At 41.5% G+C, this 16306-nt stretch overlaps 1 protein-coding gene across 1 annotated transcript in view; it reads right to left on the bottom strand.

Moving 5' to 3' along the window:
* Positions 1-4716: 4716 nt before the first annotated feature.
* col6a1 (collagen, type VI, alpha 1) overlaps positions 4717-16306 on the bottom strand; it is a 30076-nt gene continuing 18486 nt past the window's right edge. Inside the window, exons 26-35 of the mRNA XM_020649267.3 lie at positions 13832-13897; positions 11847-11882; positions 11455-11491; positions 11211-11219; positions 10983-11116; positions 9025-9131; positions 7774-7960; positions 7510-7681; positions 7369-7398; positions 4717-6769 (exon numbers count right to left, since the gene is read on the bottom strand). Of these exons, the coding sequence (XP_020504923.2) occupies positions 6165-6769; positions 7369-7398; positions 7510-7681; positions 7774-7960; positions 9025-9131; positions 10983-11116; positions 11211-11219; positions 11455-11491; positions 11847-11882; positions 13832-13897 (1383 nt within the window). The 3' untranslated portion in view covers positions 4717-6164. The remainder of the gene's footprint in view (positions 6770-7368; positions 7399-7509; positions 7682-7773; positions 7961-9024; positions 9132-10982; positions 11117-11210; positions 11220-11454; positions 11492-11846; positions 11883-13831; positions 13898-16306) is intronic.

The following is a 16306-nucleotide window of genomic DNA, read 5'->3' as shown; positions in this document are numbered from 1 at the left end:
CCTCCTGCACGCGCGGGACGCACCCCAGTGCTCACTCTTGTCCGCTTGGAGGCGCCATGGCTCCGCACGCGGAACCATTGTGCGCGCGCACGCGTGTGCCCGTGTCCCTATACTGTATATCTTACCAGCATTAGTACCAAGCAGCAGTAAAAGAGGATGCCAAAGCGCAGCTGGAGTTTACAATAAAAAAAATAATAAATCCCCCCCCCCTCGAAAACTCCAGGCACAGATTTTAATGTCCGATTATTTTCAAGAGATATAACTAATTTGACTGCAGATGTGGCCCTCAGAGGAACAGATGAAGCCACCCTGGGGACACACTGAGCTTTCATGTCCCTCACAAAGAGCATTCAGGAGGTTTCACATAATCTCATACATGTGGTGGGTAAGAATGAAATAGAACAGGATAAAGAGCAGACTTAGCCCCCTCTCAGTCATAAACACAAACGGCCCTGGCCTGTGACTAGTGGTCTGGTTACAATTAGTAGGCAGAGTGAGAGGAGTTTACACTCGCTGTAAACACTGACAGACTGTCCATAAGTCTGCTCCTTATGTTTATAACCATGTAGGTGCTGCAGCTGCACATTTGCCTATTTGTATGTGTTGAAGTGTTTGTGCACATTGTGGGAGGTCTCCGCTTTTAGAAGATTTACCCCCACCCTGAACACATCTGCATTGACATTTACACTGTGGGAATGTAAAGCATATTTCTTTTTAAGTCATTGATTCTGATCATGTATGTTAGAGAGTACAATCAGCGTGAAGTTTCTGATGTGTCCTGCAGAGCAGCCAGTGCACTGCCACTAATGTGATATCCAGGCTAGGACACAGGAGGAACAAGCTTTTCCATGCATCCCTTACAGGAGAGGGAGAAAGTATAAAGGGTCCTGTTGATAACTAAGGGGGAATCCATATTTTTACTCAAAGGAGCTTTTGGTGAGAAGGATTTCTCTGGCAGTTGCATTTTATTAAGTTTTAGTCGCTCTTCTTAATAATTTGGTTTAATCTGAATGTATCGCGGGTCAGTTTGGAGGTTGTTGGAGATGTTACAGCAGTCTTTTTTTGACTAAGTGCAGATGAGAAAGAAATGGAGGAGGAGGAGGAGAAAGGCAGCTGCTGACCAGAGTTATTACTCTATGAAGCTCTTCTCTCTGTCTTGGCTTGGGATGGGTTTTTCCTTAAAAAGAGAAGAGGAGAAGACTGGAGCATTGTGTGTGTGTGTGTGTGTGTGTGTGCATGTGATGTGAAGAGGAGGTGGGGGAGATGGAGTTGGAGTGATTCTGGTCTCTCTTAAAAGTGTGACTCAACGAATAGGAATGACCTCCCTCCCCAAAAAGAGTAAACCAGTCTCTGCTCTCTCTCTGGTTCTCTCTCACACACTTTTTCACTCTTTATTTTTTTCTTTATTTCTTTCACATGGACTAAAAGAGCAATTCAGTCTGGGGGGATTTCTGAGTAATCAGTTCCAGAACCATAAACAGCTCAAGTCTCCCAACGTCTCTGCAACTTTTCTCTCAGTGTTACACAGAAAAATCCCACGCAAGCATCGGCTCAACCACTTCACATGCAAACATGCACAAGGACAGAGGCTTCAATCAAATCAATGTGCATGCAAATACAAATGCACAAATCCAAACATTGATGAGCAGATGCATGTTCATGCAGTCTACGGCATGCAAAGAACAGATGAAGAATATATTCCAGATGTTTCCTAGTGCATCTCCTGAATCTGTGATGCTATATTTAAAGTGAAATAAACAGGATATTACATTAAACTTATGATAAGCTAAAAGTTACTCCTCTTTTCCTTTGCTTCTTTTTGGAGTCTTTCCCCCTCCTTCCCTCCAGATGTGCTCTCTGTTCAGACATGGCAGCTGGGAGTAGTTACCTCAGTGCATCACACACACATACACACATGGCCGTGCACGCATCATGCATGCTCAGGGTCAAGTCCATGTGCAAAACTTACGTCACACTACCAGTGAATTTCAGTGGAAAAAGGGTTGTGCCGAGGTCTGGGAGTAAGATGGTAGTGGAAGGTCCAATCGGCTTCAGAAAACATAACGAAAGAGGAAATTCGCTGGAAGAAAAACTTCAGAGTAGCCAAGACAAATTTCAGAGGAGCCGTCCACAAATGCACACACAGGCTCCCACATGCACACAAATCAAACAGAAATACATGCACGCATGCTGTAAATCATGCATAAAAACATGCATCACCATGCATGTGGGCACACCCATGCACAAGCAAACAAACACACAAACAAAAACACACACATAAACACACACGGGTGTGGACTCTGCGGTATGTGATAGCTGATAAACACAGTTTAGGCTTCAGACGTCCAAAAATTAGTGAGACACAGGAGGAAGTATCAAACATCATAGACAACATCATGTGCACACACACATGCACAAACACGAGTATGCACAGACAGAAGATAAAATATTAGTTCGGAATCAGAAGGGCAGAAAAAAAAAGCAGGAATGGAACTCAAATTGGGATAGTTCCTCTAAATTTCTGCTGAAGTCTCAGTGTTCAAAATGTAAAATTAAACAAATGTCTGTCATTGGACTATATGGAATCTGCTTATCCTGTTTTTCAGACTACAACAAAAAGAGGTTTGCAGGGACCTTTGACACCTAGGAATTCTTTTAGCCCCACTTTCCCTGAGGTCATGAGGCCGAATGCTGGTACTGTGAAAATGTGTTGCTGAAGGGCATCTTAGCAGGCGGATACTTGCTGACATAATGGGTTCTTCTTTGGAATTGTTTATAGGTCACACTATCACACTGCTGGACCAAATAATGACACAGAATACGTTTTTGTTAAAGAAAAAAAATATGCCTTTTCTGTGACGGTTATCATTTTCTTTTTAAGTGGTGACCAAGTAATTTGTTCCATCAGAGGATATGACAACATTGTCAAACTGTCAGATGGTTGGGAGAGTACAAAGGTTGTGGACATACACAACTTTTGATAACCATGATTTTCTGGGGTTTTGTAACTGTACTTTGGCACAGAGGTGGTGGAGCTAAATGCTAACCCCAACATAGTAGCCGACGACAAAGCTCAAAGGCTGGCTCATCAGTTGGAACAAAACATTTTAGCACAGTTCTTGCTCAGTAGACACGTTTCTATATTAAGCAGATGAATGATGAAAGAGAAGTGTTAAAATTAATTCTCTACAATTCATTTACATATTTCAGATTATTTAGCCGACTTGTTATTAGTATGCTAGCGTTAGGTTATAACTATTACTGTATTTGCTTCCCACAAAGAGAAACTAGCTTAGTTCTTAGTCATAAAATTCAACAAACATTCTTTGTGGAGTTCATTTAGTGTTCACATAAGATTCACAAATATTCAAGTCATAAAATGTTGTTTCAGCTCGGAAGTTGGGCACATCAGGAGGCACCAAAGTGTTGCTGCAAGCTTAATGCTAACATTAGCATCCCACCAACTCAGAACAACAGAGCTGAAGTGCTGAAACTTTGCAGGAACTGTAATTCATACCGATTCAAGTGACTGTTTAGAGTGATGGAATGATATTTTTTTCTAATTACCTTTTAACACATGGTCAAGTTTTTTAAGAAGGCGTTAATTCATTCAACTATCTCACAAAGAAGTTGTGTATAGGGTGACAAACCATTACTTGAAAAGAAAAAATCCTGCACACTACTCTTGCTAAGTATCACCAATTTATTAGAAAAATCACAAGTGTGAACACACTTGACAAAGGTTCAGAGGGACTGAAACATTGTGATTTTTCTAATAAATTGGTGATCCTTAGCAAGAGTAGTGTGCACGATTTTCTTCTTTTCAATACAAGTTAACAAAAGTCAACATAAATTTGAGACCTGCCTTGTGCCAGGTCGTTATTGCTATCACTAAATTAGCCTTATTATATGTGGTAAGAGTTAATGTATTCTAATGTTTAATCACCTGGTCAGCTGCAATTCAAAGAGGACCATTAGAGGAGTATTTATGCATCAAACAATGAAATGCATCTTAAAGTATTGTAAATCTGTGAGTTTGGACAAAAGAGACTTTATAAAACATGGACGTAGTTTCAGTGACATTTGCCGTGTTATTTTAGAAGACATGTTTTGAAGCCCAGCGATGGCCAAATTGCAAATACTGACTTCAACTAACTTTTGATATATCTTGTAGCAGACAACGAGGTGGAGCTGAGGCGGGACTTAAGTCACCTGGCAGAGAGCCACACCTCTAATTATGCACATGTATGAATAAATCTTAAGCTTAATCAAATATAACCGGGCTGTACATTGTTTACGAATAAAGAACGATCTGTTGATACCACAAATGAACATTTCTGCTGTAAAAAAGGGTGTTTGTTTAATTGAAGATTTCTGGGGCTTTTTTCATTCAGCCTCAAGTGGACACTTGAGAAACTGCAGTTTTTTTTGCACTTCCGCATTGGCTTCATTTTTCAACACCGCAGACAAACACGAGTCAAAACATTTTGGTGGGGCAACCTTTATTGAAGGAGCTCTTACATCACTACTGAGGTTGAGTCCTCAGGTAAAAATATCTTCTTTTAAAACATGGCTGATACACTGAGACTAATAGCACCACAGATAACAACAACAGTACAGTGACTCTGGGACACTGACAACATTAAAACTAAAGGTGTGGAACTTACACTCCATGGATCTTAAAGTGTGTAATATTTGTTTACGTTGTTTTGTGTGTGTGTGTGTGTTTGTGTGTGTGTGTGAATATGAGGGAATCATGCTATGAGACCTATTAGTGTCTTTTGTAGCCTTTAACCATAGCAGATGTTTTCCTACCTCACTAAGGAAATACAAAGGTGTGTGTCTGTGTGTCTGTCTGTGTGTGTGTGTGTGTGTGTGTGTGTGTGTGTGTGTGTGTGTGTGTGTGTCTGTGTGTCTGTGTGTGTGTGTCTGTCTGTCTGTCTGTGTGTGCGTGTGTGTCTGTCTGTCTGTCTCTGTGTGTGTGAGAGTGTTTGACAGAGGCCCCTTAAAGAGCAGGTTTCTGTCATTCTGTCATGTGAACCAGTGACCCCAGCACAACTGTTTATGGAACAATCACCCCAGGCCACACGTAAAAAAAATCACCTCCAAACACACGTATACATGTACGTGATGAACACACAGGTGCTGACACACACACACACACAGATAGACACACACACACACAGACAGAATTACACATATTGAGTCCAGCTGGCGGGTCCTCATTAGTACCAGGTGAAGATCAGACGGGTTTGTTTGAGTCTGCCTGATGTCATGTCCTGTTTTCGCTGTCCGTTTGATGATCGCATAAAACTTTTAAGGGATGTCGGGTTTGAGGTTTTCGCCAAGTTTTACTGACCTTTTAAATTATCTTTACGAGGACAAAACCTAAAACAAACAGTTATCAGATTAACAATCCTTTTGGTCCAGCGTCAAACACTTAGTGTGTTTGTGATTCACATATGGGTTAGGGTAACTTTTGTTGTTAATAAGTAAAACTGAGACACCCAAAACCTGACACCACTTGAAAGAGTGGTAAGAGCTACATAAATGAGTCCACATTAAATCCTAAACACAAATCCTTCAAATAGTAGGAGCTTCAGTCCTGGAGAGACACCGGGGATTAGCCCTGATGAGCCATTTTGAACCCAGACTAGTTGAACTTAAAGTAACTCAAAGTGCGGGTTAGACTGGCTCAAGGGGATACAGGGATGCAGAATACCTGAGAAGAAACCAGCCCCATTAAAAAAGGGAGAATTTATTTGTGGCCAATACTGACAGCTCTCCAGGACTGAAACGACTGCTTCTGATGTGGGACTTTTTCACCCTGAGCATTGCCCTGCAGGCAGCCATTCCTTCCAGCTGTGAACTGTCAAAACAAGCTCCAAACTCAAGCGTCGTTTCGGTTAGCACCATCACTCTGTTTATCTTTTAATGATCCCTGCTTGAGATAGTCTGCCTGGAGGCAAAGATCAGGGTAAGAAAGTCCAGTAAGAATTTCATAGACATTTCCATTTTTTCTGCCACACAATCATTTGTCGTTTGTGACATTTCTTCTTAAAAAAAAAATACTCAAACAGTGTATTGTAAATGAGTGAGCCTGAATATTTATAACGGGACTAAAAATCTAAAGCGTGTTGGTCCTATTGTTGGAGTCCCTGTGCTCAGGGCAAAGAAACCCTGCGGGAGACGGTTTGGTGGAAGACCCCGCGGAGCAGAGAGGGGTAGTCTGGGACACGGAACATGTGGCGCTGGGCGTAGGTGATGTCGTCTGGACGGCCCCTGCTCACCAGGGTGCGCAGGTTGGCCTCATTGACTTGGCTGCCAACGGCGATCACAAAGAGCTCCACCCCTCCGCTCGACAACTCTTTAACACGCTTATCCAACAAGGGCTGGGTGATGGCCTGAGACCTGCCATCAGAAAACAGCACCAGCTTCTTACCGCCTCCAGATGCGTCCCCACGGCTTCGAAGACTCTTCATCCCAAGCTCCATGGCCTCTAACATGTTGGTGCCGTCGTTTTGGAAGGTAGCTTCCATGGTTTTATTAGACAACAGTTCCAGGTTGTCGATCAAGGTCTGTTCAACGCGGGCGCTTCGGCTGTACTGACCCAGACCCACCCTGACTGTCGCTCCCCTTTCTTTCTCGGCCATCAGGAAACGCTCGGACAAGCGACGGACAAACGACTTGCTCATCTCAAAGTTCTTTTGGCCCACGCTGGCTGAGCTGTCCATCATGATGAAGACATCGGCACTGCTGGAGAACTTGACTGCAACACACAAACAGACATAATAAATCTGATCACCAGCTGTTTTCATTCATCCTACAGATGACAGACAAGACGGATAGCAACCACCAAACTGTTCAAAAGGATCTAAACATTTCCAGTTCACAGCAAAGGGATGCTTACAGTTTTCAACTCTACATCCGAAGTCTTTGATCAGATTTTATGTATAATGCAGAGCATTTACAATATGGGTAATATGCTATACTGTATGTCATTTTTTATTTTTTATTAATACTTCTGTTGGAAACTAAACGTGGAAGCAGAGGACTTCAAGACAAGTTTTTCGGGGAAAATAAAGTTTATTGTATCGTATTTGATTGAAATTAAACAGAGTTGACTAACATTAAACTCTTTGCACTACACTGTTTGTTCTTGTAAGACAGTAATTAACCTGTAACCAGCTGATTTCTCTGGAGGTTGTTTGGTTATGGTATCAGATCAGTGCATTTTCTGACTGACTGGCTGGAATCACATTTTAGGCTGTGTTGGAGTTCGATACCAATGCTGGTATCAATCCTGATACTAGTATGGGGACAGCCCTATGTATAGTTCTTATTATTGAAGATGAAAAACAGACTTACTGGGACATTTGTAGTCCGGGCACTTCTTATCTGAATGAGAGAACAACACAGGTAAAGTCAGTTTCATTGCAGTTTATAAAAAAAAACTTTGACACATCAAATTACCCACAATGTTGTTGCATTTATGCCTGCTTTGTTTACCTTTACAGATGCTTTCTGTGAGGTTCTGCAGGAAAGTGTCATCGAGCAGCTCTGCAAAGTTGTCCAGGACAAAAGAAAAGCCGGGTTTTGGGTCATTTTTACAGATCACGTCCTCGAGCTGCTCCTGGTTGGGATTACGGCCTGTGTAGTCTTTAACTCCTAAACCGCCCACCTGAAGAGGAGGAGGGATGTTCTTATGTTTAGTATATCGGTTTTAGTTTAGCAGGAGCATTTACTGCGTCTATCCATGTGTATTCTACTCACCCGGACGTTGTTCCCACAGAGCACGTTCAGGGGAATCCTGTCCCTAGTAATATCAGAGCGTCCGTCGGTGAGAACCAGAACGACGCGGTTTTCCTGGGTCATCAGCTTCACCGTGTTTTTCAGAGCGTAATCAAGAGCCTCGCCGGTGTAAGTGGCCTCAGCCAACCAGTTCAAGTCTTTCACTGCCCTGTACACACACAAACACACACGCTGACCATGAATCATCAAAAATCAATCATTTACATTAAAAGCCCGAACATGTGAAAATAAACTGTTTAACCATGAAGTACTAAAGAAAATCATCTTTTTTATCATCCATTAAACTTCCATAATGTGGGATATGTTTTAGCCTAGCTTAGCACAAAGACTGTGAGCAGGGGGAAATGGTTAGCCCCTGTCAAACTCCAGCCAAGACTGGACACTTGCTTCATTTAAAACAAAAAAAAAAATCTATTAAACTGTGAGGGAAATCAATGTTGGTGAAGAAATAGAATCAGTGTGTTTGAAAACATCCAAACAAAGCCTTCTTTCTGTCTCTACTTAAGCCTTCATCCACAGTTTGGTGGTTTTTCAGCCATGACAAAAAACTGCAGTGTGTTTGTATTGTAACCAGGCCGCGTCTATGACTCATTCCCACATGTTGGCTGTAGATCAATTTTGAAGAAGGAGCAAAAACTTTCCAATATTATTCAGTCTTCAGTATGGATGTCTGAATGCCTCAACCTGAAACTCCAGATAACGGCTCTGGGTAAGGTTCAATCTTCACTTCACTATAAATAGATGTATGATTACTTCCTCCAAACAGCACAGTCACTTTTATCATTTCTGTTTGTACACAGACAAACACACAAAATAAAACATGGAGGTTTCATGACGAACTTCAAGATTCATCTTTCTTTCCAAAAAAGTTCTGCGTTCAGACGACATATCTGAATGAGTGAATGTTTTTCTACGGTTGCTCCTGTAGGACCCAACATCATTGACACCAATCTGTTTTAAGTTATTTAAAGAGTAATGCTCTCATCTTTATTTTATAATGAAGAGAGCCCACAAGCCATCCCTTGGGATGATTCTGAATGTATTATTAAAACATTGCAGACTTCCTTCAAATGTTGTTAGGCTGATGAAAAGTTAAGACAAAGAGAACATTTGTAACTTGAAAACGAAGCCCTGAAGTGAAACCTCTGTAGCAGTGGTACAGTACAGTTAGAGAACAAGCCTGGCTGGTTCTTTGAAGGCACGTGAACTCACTGTTTGAAGTCGGCGAGGGTGTTCACCGTGCTGCCCAGCTGGACCACTTCCTGTGCTTGGGATCCACTGTACTGGACCACACTCACCTTGGACTCATTGGCTGCAAACTGGAAAGAAAAAGCATTGCATGGTGACCGTGTGTTTTGGTCTGTGTGTGTGTGTTATGTCTACAAGCATGTGTTTTCCTCCGTCAACATTTCTGCGTCCCACCCATCCTGACTAATTATATCCGAACTGGAAGAGAAGAGTCACTGGAGAGACATAAAAACACGTTCCAAAACCAAAAGACAGAATCTCCCGTTGACACTTACTATTTTGAGGTCTGTTCTCATAGCTGCATTTCCTAACATCGCAGAAAACACTTTATGCCACACTTTTGGGATAATTTTAAATAAACAACACAATCCTCAGAGGTTAAATGTGGGATATTGGTGAAGATAAATGAATTTGAAATACAGTTTGATCAAATCCAGTGTTTCCCACAGGATTTCATGAGACTATGGTGGGAGAAATCGAACCCTCTAGGGGGGTCCGGGGGCATGCACCCCGGGAGAAAAATGTGTACTTTTTAAAGTTAGATGCATTAATTATGTGCAAAATTAAGAGGTTAAATGTATCAAAAAAACATAAAATCCAATGCCCATGGAAGTTAAATGGCTTTAGGCTTGGCCCACTGAGACCCTCAAGAAGGCATACTGTTCCTACTCCTCTTTCAGTTATTATCGCTCCTTTCCAGCATCTTATCCAAATTTGGATCACACCTCTACAACTTCTATTTGATGACGTCATACAGTTTGCTGCACAAAAGCATATTTTATAAATTAATTGTATTATTCAGTATTATAAATATTAAGAGTATTAACAGCAGACGTTCAGACGTGGTTTATGACCAGTTTTTATAAAGGAGGGTGACGTACAGACGCAGAGACAGATGACCGCTCAGCGCACATTGAGCAGTTTGGACGCCATCATTCTTTTTACAGAGACTGCAGTCAGCCGTGTAGTTCACATACTTGACTGGTAAACATGTAAACTGTGGAGCAGATGATCAATTTAACTTTTTGTTTCTTGTCCGTCCACTTACATGCGCAATGGCACGTTCCGGACTCTTGCTCGCCCTTTTACTCTCTCTCTCTCTCTGCCTCTCAAGTGTGGTCCGCGGACCCACCTTTATCTTTAAATGCACGTTTTGACATAATGAGGAAGAGAACCTCTTGAAAAAAGGTCTGATCTAATGTTTAGACTTAGAAGTAAACTTTAAGAGCAGTTTTTCAAGACAACAGGTGCGCTGCGGAGCTACGCGGCGTCTTTAGGCGAAATGGATTTGTTCCGCTCTTTCACAAGTTGTTTTGCAGGTTCAAAAAGACAGGGTGATCAAACGTCTTTGATTGTGTTTAAAAACTCAGATTGAAAAGCTCCGAACGGCTGTGAGTTGTAACACTCTGCAGGAGGTAAACAAGGTACGGACCGTTTTAGGGAACAGACATAAAGACAATCACATTTCGGTGTAGGCTACTGCAGCCACACATCACATTTAACGGGGTAAACTGTACTTTAAATTTACTCAGAAAAAAAAAAGTTCTTATCGTTGATAATAATTCCCTGACGCTAGCATGGCAAATTAGACTATGGTGCAACAGATTAGACTGTGGCGGACCGCCACAGTCTAGTTCATTAATGGAAAACAGTGAAATCCTGAACCCCGGGCACGGATGTTGAACAGATTAAATCTGTTTTCAGGCTCAACCTTAAACAGATATAGACTTTGTTTAAAGATATACTTTTGGAGCTATGATGCCTTTATTTGATGGGACAGAGGATAGAGTACAAAGAGAGAGAGAGAGAGAGAGAGAGAGAGAGAGTGGGGGGTGGGAACCACAGGTTGGATTTGAACCCTGGCCACCTGCTTGGGAGATGATAGCCTCTGTACATGACATCATTTGAGAGAGGGACTCTACCTTGACCTGCTGGTCCTTGATCAGTCTGTCGACGACTGTGATAATGAAGTCTTTGGCGAGTGCAAAGTTAGTGGAGCCGATACTCTCTGAGCTGTCTACAATGAAGGCCAGGTCCAGAGACGCACATTTACACTCTGGTAACACAAAAAACAAAACACACAAGGAATGTTACAAAGCACATGAAACAATAATGATGATGAATGAGTTTAAAATTCAGCACAAACTTACCACAACAAGCTGAGAAGGGATTCAAAGTGGATTGAGGGGGGAAAAAAACACAAATCAAAGTTAATTGACTGAAAAGAACCAAACGTAACACGACATAACCTGTACAACCTTCACATCCGCCAGGTTTGGGTTGCATGTTTGGCTAATCAGAGACTGGGTTGAAGAGGTCAAAGTGTTTAGCGTGGGGTACATGTGGCTTCATTTTAGTGAGGGTGCGTTGAAGTGTGCATAGAGTTTCACTTACAGCAGAGCTTCATGATGATATCCAGAATTTCACATTCCTGAAGTGAGAGGTGGAGTATGCGTTACAGTACGGCAATACACTGTTAAATCATGTTACATAACTTTTAAAGACAACACGCACAGCCGGGTCAATGACTGTTTCAAGCTACTCTAAAAATAAAAAATAAAACATGATAACTGCGATGTTTCGCTCAGAGCTCTGCTCGCTGAAAGGCTGCATTTTTTGTGCTCAGGAAATTAGATGTGTGTCTTTGGAGTGAACGCATGGTATCAGGTTTAGAGACAAAACTAGCACAGCCTCAGGGAGGGAGATAAGTCGGTGGTTTTTATCAACATAGAAGAGGGCGAAGGTCCTGATTAAGTGGACTGATTGCATTTTTTTTGTGTACTCACATCAGTTCCTGGTGGTCCAGGAGGCCCAGAAGGTCCCTGCAGAGAGAAGGAGAATGAGTGAGAAAAAAAAGACAAGGGGACTGAGAGATTCTTCCCCCTGATTTATGTGTTTATCTGTTTAAAGAAAAGGCCTCATAAAAGTGTATCTGGTCTGACTTCAGGATGAGACAGCTAGTCCTGGAAGAATTTTTCAGCTTGAATAAAAAAAAGTGTAATTTCTTTGGAAAACCATTCCTCCTTTGACTGCAAACCAAAATCCTTCAGTCACTGAAACCACATCCACACCCACACATTTGTGCACCGCTGTCTTTCAACAACATCTGAATCTTACAGAAGTTCATTGCCACAGCATTCTGTTTTTTTTTTTCCTCTCGGCTGCACGAAAACCATCTGTTTTGTTTTAACAGACATTAAAACTCAGTTTAAGAGCATTCTTTTCTGTGACAAAGACGCCAGCGTAGCTCGCATGTGCGCGCAAAGGAAAACACAGAGAGACAGAAAGAGGGAGAGAGAGTTAATTGTAGTCGAGAGAAACTGTCCTGAAAACACATGATGCAAACAGTTCATACAGAAATATGCAGCAGAGACACGAGCCAGAACAGAGGCACAAAGAGAACGAGGAGGAAAGGGAGGAGCGAGAGAGAGAGGAGGGGAAGTGTGAAAGGTTACAGTTTGAGAACATGAATTCATGCACAGTGTTATATTTAGATTCGTTGATCTTTTCTCATGATCCAATACCACAAGGTTTAACTTGCCAGTTGTTGAAAGGAAATTGCTGGATCTTTCCTGCACGCTGTGAGCGAGACAAAGACATATTTTAAAGACATGCAGTTTGCTGTCGTATTTAGTGATGGAGTGATTTGTGATTGAGTTGATAAAAGGTTTGATGATATTCTCTTCAATATTTCACCAGATTATAGTAGATTGGTCCTACTTTGTAACCCCCATACTAACTGAACAGGGGTGTGCCCAGAGGGGTGTGCCCAGAGGGGTGTGCCCAGAGGGGTGTGCCCAGAGGGGTGGCATGGGCCTCCTCAGGTGCCACCCCAAAAATCCTAAACTGTGAATGGCTGTTTGCTCTCTAAGAGGCGGGGCTTATGTTAAAACCAACTTTGAGGGCTTTTTGCATGCATTTTTTTTCACTTACATTAAATTGTTACTTTGAACATACATCTTCTTTTTGTATAATTCAAGAATTTTAAGCCAAGTAGATATGATTGGTGAAGTTATAAAGGGTAATTCACTGATATTAGTTTGTGTGTGTGTGTGTGTGTGTGTGTGTGTGTGTGTGTGTGTGTGTGTGTGTGTGTGTGTGTGTGTGTGTGTGTGTGTGTGTGTGTGCCATGAACGTACACTACAGTGTGACATAATACTTCGCTATCATGATCCCAGGCACAGCAGTTTGTTTTACGCTTACAGTCCTGGTGACGTAAATACCAGCTGCAGCACAGATTGTGTATTAATCCGCAAATTAAAATAGTTCCAAAAAATGCACAGAGTGTTTTTTTCCCTGTAAACTACGGTACCTGGCATTTCAAGGGGTGATTTAGGTCGTAAAAAAGAAATAAAATCTAAAGTCTTTTATAGGAACATAGCGGCTTCAGGTTTGTGTTAGAATTCAAAACAATCAAGTTTCTGTTTTTTCCACTTCAGCTGTGGACATTTCACATCACCTTAGAAACTTTATTAAGACTGAAATTTAAATCAGTAGCTGTACAAATATGAAAATTGAAATGTAATTTGTTATAGAGCTAATCTGAGGTTTAGTAAAACCAACCAATAGGCCATTTCCAACTGTATTTATTTCAGAAAAAGACGTTAAATGAACTCAAAACTTCAATCAAATGTGAGAACATGTTAATAGTTTAAAGGGAGAGATGCTCTCTGCATGTGTGGACAGCAGTCCCCCCACAGTCTCAACTTGCATCCACACGCAGACAAACCTACAACACTCAGCTCATGCCATGGTTTCTTGGTATTCTTACCGGATTGCCCTCAGGCCCTCTGTGACCTTTGGCGCCTTTTGCTCCTGCAGGTCCTGGTTCACTGTTCTGTAAACAAAAAAAAGAAAAAAAAGAAGAGAAAATTAAATGAGATTTTCAGTGAGGTGCTCACCTGTAAAATAAATGCACAATTACAATATTGACTGTGTTCTGGTTTGTATCAGTCATAGTCTGTACAGAACATTTTTGTTTTGTGTCCATACAATTGGATTATTTTGTAAAGGCATATATGATGACTTCGAATAGTAGTATCATCAGATCTGTGGTTGACTTAAGATTTTATTTTTTTCAGATGGAAGAAGTTGCAGACAGCGGGGGAAAACGGGGACTACCTGGTAAAATAGCAAAGTAAGTCTGGGTGTCATCAGCTTAAAGCCGTACATCTACAAAGCTTCTGTAGTAATGACCCACTGAGGCTTATGATTATAACTCCGTCCACCCGTCAGTGTAGACCTGAAGAAGCCTTTCGAACGAGAGGTGAAACCTCTTCAACCACTTTGACTAAGTCCAGTTGAAGTTCTTCTGTTTCATCCAATCCAATCCATCATCATTACAATGTTCAGGTTTCATATACGTCACTGAGTAACTTCTACAATGACAAAGGCTTCAGTTTAAGTCACATTATCTCTTAGAAAAGAAATCAGCTTATCAAAACATCTCCCAAATGAACAGTCAGTCTGGAAAAGGCTCAGAGTTCATGTCAGATCTTTTCCACACAGGTCTGCAGAGAGCAGCAGCTAAAGCCCCTCCAGCTGCTGCTCTCCGGCCGGCTGATCGCTGTGAGATTGTGACGCAGAGGGTTGAAGTGTGGAGAATAAAGAGCTTAACACCGTAAATCAATTTAGGAAAATTATCCTGTCTTTAGGTTTCATGTTCCCACAGTCAAAGAGATGTGGGCATATTGGTGAGACAGCTGCAAAGAATTATACATTTACAGCAAAGTACCAAACTGAGAGCGGATAGCAAGCCAAATGTGTTGTTTATGCTCCAAGAACAAATGTAAATGTTTTTTGAATGTGTTGTGCTGCATTGATCCTTAAAAAGGTGTATGTTATCTTTAAATGTTCCCAATGGTCTTAAGTGTTCAGTGCAGTTTAGGGCAAAGGTCAGATTAAAACACTGTAAAGTCAAAGATCATGAAAGTATGTTTTTTTTTAGCCCTTTGATCTGAGTGTGACACATCTATGTACGTACAGTGGACAGATACAAGAGAGAGAGAAGGTAATGCCAACCACCTGGCCTTTAACACACACACACACACACACACACACACACACAGCCTTTGATAAGAATACAAACACACGTTTCCAATTACTGCACATTCTCAACTTCAAACGTCCTGATGTAAAAAGCAACAGCCATATCATCCACAAACACGCACGCACGCACACACACACACACACACACACACACACACACACACACACACACACACACACACACACACACACACACAGTCAAAAGGTCCGTCTCCACCTTTATCTTCTCCGACACACCCTGTCGATACCCTCCTGTCGCCTCTGGCCAGAGAAATGCAGGCAACAAACTACATGTCTGTGCAGTGTGGAAATATTTAAACAATTTAAATTACAACCGGAACTCACAAAGACAATCACGATAAAGACAGGGCTAAAAGATGATCAGAAAATGTGGTCGGGCAGTTTTTTGTCTCTTAATCTGAAATCAATCAGACTTTTTCTGCTGCTGTAATGTCCCAAACAGTGACAGCCGGATGTCAAACTTGTGGGAACAAACAAGCGACTGTTCAGAGAAATGGATGGACACATGCCTCTGGAGAAAAGCGCATAGATTCACTTTTTCCATTGAGATGGACCAAATATGGCATCTTATTACACATCTTATTAAAGACTGACCAATGTGAAAGCTGCAGAGAGAAGGTAGGGGATATTTTATTTAAGGCTGAACGAGGTTTAACATTTTTGGGGAAAGGCTTATTTCCGTAATTGCCAATTGCTGGATAAAAAGATTCATACAACCTTGGCTTCTGTACCAAAAGTACAAAGCTACAGCCAGCAGCGGGTTAGCTTAGCTTAGCTTAGTTTAGCATATGGTGCGGAGAACAACTAATCTGTTTCGGTCCAAAGATAACAAAATCTGCCTTCCAGCACCTTAAACTGAAAGGTAAAGACGATGACCTGCTGCTTTATGGGGGTTATGTTGGGGGCTCTTGTGGACCAGAAAAACACACTGTAAAAAAAACATAAACATAAAGACCTGTGGTACTACTGATGAAAATGTCTTGTTCAAAAAATAAAAATAGGCATATTGTCGAGAGGTGTTTGTACTCAGATTTTGGAGAGCAACAAATCTAGTTGGTTCCCAAATTTCAGGCTTTGTGCTAAGCTAAGCTAAAGGGATGCTAGCTACATATGATACTAGACTGTGGGGATTTTTGTATGTTTTAGCCATTAGTGTATTAAGTGAAACTAACCCAAG

Source organism: Labrus bergylta, chromosome 4, assembly GCF_963930695.1.
Source record: "Labrus bergylta chromosome 4, fLabBer1.1, whole genome shotgun sequence".
NCBI classification, from domain to species: Eukaryota; Metazoa; Chordata; class Actinopteri; order Labriformes; family Labridae; genus Labrus; species Labrus bergylta.
This window is presented reverse-complemented; position numbering and strand designations above follow the sequence as displayed.